This window comes from Anopheles arabiensis, chromosome 2 (genome assembly GCF_016920715.1).
Source record: "Anopheles arabiensis isolate DONGOLA chromosome 2, AaraD3, whole genome shotgun sequence".
In the NCBI taxonomy this organism is placed as follows: domain Eukaryota; kingdom Metazoa; phylum Arthropoda; class Insecta; order Diptera; family Culicidae; genus Anopheles; species Anopheles arabiensis.
The window spans coordinates 12790936-12796996 of NC_053517.1; the positions used below are offsets into that span (position 1 = coordinate 12790936).

At 47.9% G+C, this 6061-nt stretch overlaps 3 protein-coding genes across 4 annotated transcripts; 1 reads left to right on the forward strand and 2 right to left on the reverse strand.

Moving 5' to 3' along the window:
• Positions 1–147: 147 nt before the first annotated feature.
• On the reverse strand, positions 148–2854 carry LOC120893408. Its single transcript, XM_040295262.1, has 8 exons — positions 2715–2854; positions 2230–2567; positions 1988–2139; positions 1601–1818; positions 1429–1525; positions 1217–1342; positions 1024–1150; positions 148–717 (listed from the first exon to the last, which is right to left on the reverse strand). The coding sequence occupies exons 2-8, from the start codon at positions 2312–2314 to the stop codon at positions 587–589; spliced, it is 936 nt and encodes a 311-aa protein (XP_040151196.1). The 5' UTR covers positions 2315–2567; positions 2715–2854; the 3' UTR covers positions 148–586.
• A 296-nt stretch (positions 2855–3150) lies between these two features.
• Positions 3151–4343, reverse strand: LOC120893412 (protein SYS1 homolog). Its single transcript, XM_040295265.1, has 2 exons — positions 3934–4343; positions 3151–3831 (listed from the first exon to the last, which is right to left on the reverse strand). The coding sequence occupies exons 1-2, from the start codon at positions 4102–4104 to the stop codon at positions 3514–3516; spliced, it is 489 nt and encodes a 162-aa protein (XP_040151199.1). The 5' UTR covers positions 4105–4343; the 3' UTR covers positions 3151–3513.
• A 48-nt stretch (positions 4344–4391) lies between these two features.
• LOC120893413 (protein archease-like) lies at positions 4392–5513 on the forward strand. Of its 2 annotated transcripts, none has more exons than XM_040295268.1 (4): positions 4392–4488; positions 4693–4893; positions 4982–5006; positions 5084–5513. In XM_040295268.1, exons 2-4 carry the CDS (start codon positions 4839–4841, stop codon positions 5475–5477), a joined length of 474 nt encoding a protein of 157 aa, XP_040151202.1. In that variant the 5' UTR covers positions 4392–4488; positions 4693–4838; the 3' UTR covers positions 5478–5513. The 2 variants fall into 2 exon arrangements, with proteins under 2 accessions (XP_040151202.1, XP_040151201.1); XM_040295267.1 differs by having other exon boundaries at positions 4407–4540.
• Positions 5514–6061: the final 548 nt, after the last annotated feature.

A 6061-nucleotide genomic window follows, 5' to 3' on the forward strand; every position in this document is an offset into this window, starting at 1 on the left:
CGTGGTTGTTTGCAAACAAAAACACGCCGTCTCTCTCTCTGCTCTGCTGCCCCTGCCGCATTACCGTACGGTCTCTTCTAGCCCTAATAATGGCACGCGTTCCGATGCACCTCGCTTGCCGTTGCACCATGCAAACAATCAGCTTGGTTCTCTGCTATCATTAGCGGTGTGTAGTATTTATTTCTTATTATGATATTAAATGTCGCCTGGGTTTATTTGTTCACCATGGGGTTTATTTAAAGTCGTCCGTTTGCGTTGGCGAGGATTCCCCTTCAGAAGCAAATGATGAGAAGCTAACAGATCATTACGCTGCGCCCTGAAGCATCTCTTCAAACGTGTTGTTTGAAATGGATTACAGTTTAAGTGACAGTTTAAACTCTCCTAACGCGAGAGGCTCGCTTTGCTGGGGGCGGGGATTTAATACTTGTTTGTATTTGCTCTGGCTCTCCTCTACTGCGCCTCACTTGGCCTTACTGCTCAATTTAATAAATTAATTAATAACATTACAGGTAAGCAAAATCATCTGCTAACTGCTTAGCTGGTAGCACGTTTACTTGTTCACGATCCACTGTCCACAGGCTTTCAGTTAAGCCTCGTAGCCCGTATTGCTCACTCCAGTCTTTTCACCAGCGGCCGCCGGTTCCAGGCCGGTGTAGAATTTGTACGAGCAAATCGTCACTGCTGCTATTTCGAGCAAAATCACTAGCTGTTTGATAACTGCAAGCAAAAGGGAAAACAAATGTTGTGGGAAATTAATTCGCTAACCCGACAATACAGGGTTTTTCAAGAGTTCTCCTAGCTGTGCGACATTTTATTGACTCTATCTTACAATGGAACTTAATGTAATGGGAATTGGACTCGATAGCACTCCTGTTTGAGAAATCCAATAGGAAATCTAGTAGGAGAGTCCAATTTCCAACATATGAAGTTCACTTCCAATAGGAAAGAGTCAGGGAAGTGTCCCCCACAACTATGAGATCCACCTGGAAAACCCTGTTACACTGCTGTCCTGTAAAAACTTACTATTTATGTACACTTTCGGCTCGCCGGCCAAGGTACATTCGAAGGTGGACAGATTGTAGATGAGCTCCAGTACAATGATCTGCGGTTTGGTAATAATTAGCACCAACTGCAGCAGGAAGAATCGTTTCTGTGGGAGTAAAAGAAATTGTTTTTTTTTAATTTTAAATATAAAGCTATACTAATAGTTACTTACAAAGATCGGATTGTCCGGATAGAGTGGGGCGACCGTTTTGATGAACGATACCGACGATCCGACGTAAAACACGATCGATGTTATGATGAATGGTAGAATGATGTAGAAGGCGTCAAAAAACAAATCCTGCAAGGAGAATAGAATCGTTTGTTTTTTTTTCAGAAGAAAGTTTTTTGTTTTTGTATGAACAAAAAGGTCTGCAAAGTACTTACCTTATCGTAGGAGAAAATGAGCAGCTGTATACTGGCCACGACGCTGTTGTAAATGGGCAGCTGCAGAATGCCGAACCGGATCGCTCGAAGCTGGCGTCTGGAAGGGATGAGTCCCATTTAAAATCACACCCTGCCTTCATATCCCCCCTTGCGCGGTTCCCAATACACTCACTTTCTGTCGTAGATAAACCGGAAGCAGGGACACACCTTCGGCGGATCGAGCGCTTTCGACTCGTACAGGCCCATAATGATCGAATCGCCGCCCACCGACTCCTTCAGGTAGCGAAAGAACACCAAAATACACCAGCAAAAGGCCACGAACGGTACAATGTCGCAAACGACGGCCACGTGCGGCACCAGGAGCGCCACCACGTTGAACGTTACCACTGTCTGGAATGTGCGCACGAGCGCGAAACGGCACGGCGAGGTTAGTGGTCACTGTGGTCCCATCGGCACCCGGTAAACAGCGCTTCACGGCCAGTTCGTGTGCGGTCACGCTGGCTGAAGGTAGCCCCCACATCCCTCACCCCTCCCTCCTGGCATCCCGTCTCATACTCACAAAATAAACCGTATTCGCGATGATTAGCACCATCACCTGGCCCTTCTCTGTTTGGCGTCTGATGAGCTTGATTACTTTTACAAACACGAACGTTACCCACAGCCAAACGATGCAGCCAACGGTTAGCGATAAGCTCAGCGGGATGATGTATTCTAGAGGTGGATGGAAAAAGCCCACAATGAACACTAATTTTAGTACGCGTGTCCTTTGGCGCAGCGAGGAGCATGCAAGATCAATCTCACCCGCATAGTAAAGCTTCAACGGTGGCAAATAGTTCCGGCAGTCGAATGTTTCTGCCGGAGAAATGGATTCTTCCGTCACGTTCATCCCGTAGCGCCCCTCGCCCCGAACGGAACCGCGGTTGCTGCACTACGCACGAAGATGAGAGAGAGCGCGCGCACGTGGTCGCTGCTGCTGCGACTGCTGCGTCTGTTGTAGAACAACGTGTGAAACGGCGGCGCGCAGCAATTAGAGCGTGCGAATGGCAAAAGCAGACTTTTATTGGGTTTAGATATCTCGGCAAACAGAGTGTACCGATAGTGGAGCGAACACTTCGCGAATGCTGCAGCTGCTGCTTCGTCTGGTTTAATTAGTCAAAAGACAAACAAAGATAAACGTAGTATTTAGAGATATGTTTCTACGGACTTCTTGGAAGGCGTGTTTTCTTTGGCTGAACCACACACACGCCACCACACGCCTGGATCGATGAGATAGGCGGTCCACTTACTTCCAGGCGCACTAAATGGACTGGACACACACACTCTCTCTGTGTATTGATCGGTGACGGTTTGCGCAGTGTCCCTGATTGAATATTGAGCCGGCAAACGTATCTTCCCGACTGTGCGCACCACCCAGTCGGTGGCCGGTAGTCTACGCCTTTTTAAAGCGCACCGCAGGCAGTTCGTCTCGTCCGTCGTTAGTCGAAACGTGCTAAATGGTGAACAAAACAAAATTCGTTTCAAAGTCCACCCATTTGATGTATCAATTCTGTCCTCTCATGCAAGCAAAAAAAAAACGGCCGACTTGTCCTGCCCCATCCAGCATTCCCGCACGAGACACGGAAGGATGGGAATTATCGATCCGGCTGTTACCAGCCCACCAACCGAATCGATAATTGATTCGAACGTTTACACGATTAAAAAGGCATCATCATCCGCGCACGCTTAAGCTTGCCTTCTCTTACCGTCGGGTTTATTGTTTGTTTTAGTAGTACGAAACATAAGTTAAAAATACTCTTAGCCATTAGTGTTTACTTGTAAAGCTTGAGTGTGTTCTGCCGTGGGTCACAAACACACAAATCAACCAACTTTTCCCCGCGTCTCCCGCCCACCCCTTTGGAGTGCCTATACATCCCTGAAGCAATGGCCTTTCCCCCCCCCCCTCGGTTTCCCCGTCTTCGCTTACTACCTACATGGAACGCGTGTGCCTCACATAAGCCTCCCGCCATTCTTCTTCTGCGCTCAGCGAAACCTGTCCCTGCTTTGCTAAACGCCGTCCCGTCCCCTCCTCACGTGCCGCTGCACACGCTACAGATCGACCTTGTTGTTGAGCGCGGTATACCCGACCGGGATCTCCTTCAGCTCCGTCTTCAGGCAGAGAAACTCGCTGCACACGCACATGAGCGCGGCGCAGACCGCGTTCAGCATCCACCAGCCGATCGTCGACGGGAAGGCCTCGTTGTACCACCAGCATATCACCAGGTGCGTAAAGTGGAAGGTAAAGCTAAAGTCCAGGCACAGCTTCGTGCGGCGCACGACGAACCACAGCAGCCCGGCACCGACTAGAGAGTTGAGTATGAAGGCAACGATGACCAATCGTCCGCCGAGATCGGTTACGTGTATTTCCTGCCGGGGGTGAGAGGAAGCAAAAGGAAACCCTAGAGATCAGTACCAAAATGAGGTAGGGAAGAGGCACTTCCTCCGACTGAAGCAGTCGTCCTCACTTACGTGATACTCGAATATGTGGTCCAGCGTGTGGTTCGCCTCGGCGAAAAAGTCCATCACGTACATGATGGTCCCGAGGCTAACGTACAGCAGGGCCTGCATCGCCACGATCTGGGCGACCAGCAGGTACGGATCCCACTGCGTGTTGCGGAACGTTCCGGTGAGCTTCTTCATGGCTGGTGACCCGCGATCCGGACAAACCGATGCGCTTCGCCCTTGACTCCCAGGCCCCGGGCGGAATGCTATCCGGGTGTTTGCTTTTGTCGTGTGGGTATGTGTGGGCTCTGCACTAAGGGAACACTAAATGATGATGCGAAAGTTTACGGGCCCGCCGTGGTGGGCCAACATCTTGCGTTTTGGTGAAATCGAAAGGAAAGTTACGTTTGTTGTTTTGCTGTTTTGCTGCTGCTACTGCTGCTGCTGCTGTCACCTTGGAGCGCCCAGTTGACAGGTGGCTGCTGCTGTTTCAGCTGTCAAACCAGGCGGGTGTGGAAAATGTAAACATTGCAATCGTGCAGGAAAATGCGGAATCGGTGATATTGCGGATTCGGAAAAGAGGTGGGAAAGCGTATAAATTGTAGAATATCAAGCATCAGTCTGTAAATTATTGGTAAGTAATGGCGATTGGAATGGTGATTGGGCTCTCAAAGGCAGATGTTTACGGCAAATGTAAAGAATTGTTTTTGTATGAGTCATGCATATCCATCGATGTGAAAAATTTGTTTATCTTTAGAATTAAATTAATCCCTTTATTTTTTGAAGGGCAAATCAACAAAATCGCTGGTTGGTTGTATAACTGTAATCATCCACAACATTGCTACATTCGTCGATGATACGGCAGTTTTGTCTTCATGCGAGCGTAAAGTGCTAATTGGAAGCAATTTAGTCCGAACGTGCCTCCCATCAAGATGGAAATACCACTAGAAACGACGGACCATGTGGTGCCGGAGGTGAAATATGAATGTAAGTAATCTCACACACCCGAGATGTTTGACTAACTGCAGCCCATCAAACCGTTGTCTCATGTCTCTTCCTTTCGCCACTCTTCCAGATCTGGACCACACGGCGGATGTGCAGTAAGTGCCAAAGTTGCCCGGAAAATGGATATTCGCAATGCAATAGTATACAATCCCGACATTCCCTCTGCTTTCAGACTGCACGCCTGGGGCGAAACGCTGCAGGAAGCGTTCGAGCAGTGCGGGTTGGCCATGTTCGGCTACATGACCGAGCTGCCCAAGGTGGAGATACAGAAATGCTACCAAATTGTGACCGATCCGACGGACGATTTGGAAAACCTGCTGTACCGGTTTCTCGACGAGCTGCTGTTTCTGTTTTCGGCGGAACCGTTCCTGATCTGCAAGAAGCTTGAGATAACGCGGTTCGATCTGGAGCAGTTTACGATCGAGTGTAACTGCTACGGCGAGGAGTTCGATCTGGCCAAACATCCGCAGGGCACGGAGGTGAAGGCGATCACGTACTCGGCAATGCAAATCTACCAGAAGCCGGAGCATGAGAAGAACGAAGTGTTTGTTATAATCGATATATGAGGGTAGCATTAAAATGGAGCTCAGCTTATATGTGTTTTTTTAAGTTTCTTAAGTTGAATTAATTCCAATGGTCGTCCAATCATTTTGGATAGTTTATCGTCTTGATTAGGACAGTTTTATATTCCTGGACAGTATTTTGTCCGAAAACGTTAGCAGTGAAGCACACAGTGCGCGTTGACATTAGAGCGTTTAGGCGCGAATCGTCCGAGCCGGATAATGGGGTTAGCGCAGAACCAACTACGCAACGAGTTTCAACGACCAAAGTGTGCGGTGTCGGTTAACCGTAGAGTTGGCAACCAAATTTACAAACGTAAGTTGGCAACCGACATACCCGGGTATTCCACACGTTTTGACGCAAAAAATTAACGGTTTTTATAGGTAAACAATGCTTTCTATATTTTAATGCTGTAAGCAAGTAATGCCGACCATATATTCTCTTCTATTTCATTTATTCATTAAGTTTTTTTCATTTTATTATAAACAAGACGGTCAAATTGAAATTTGGAATCGCTTGAATTTGACTCGAAAATAAGCACAATACGAAAAGAGGAAGAAGAGAAACGTCATTCTCCATACAAAATGTA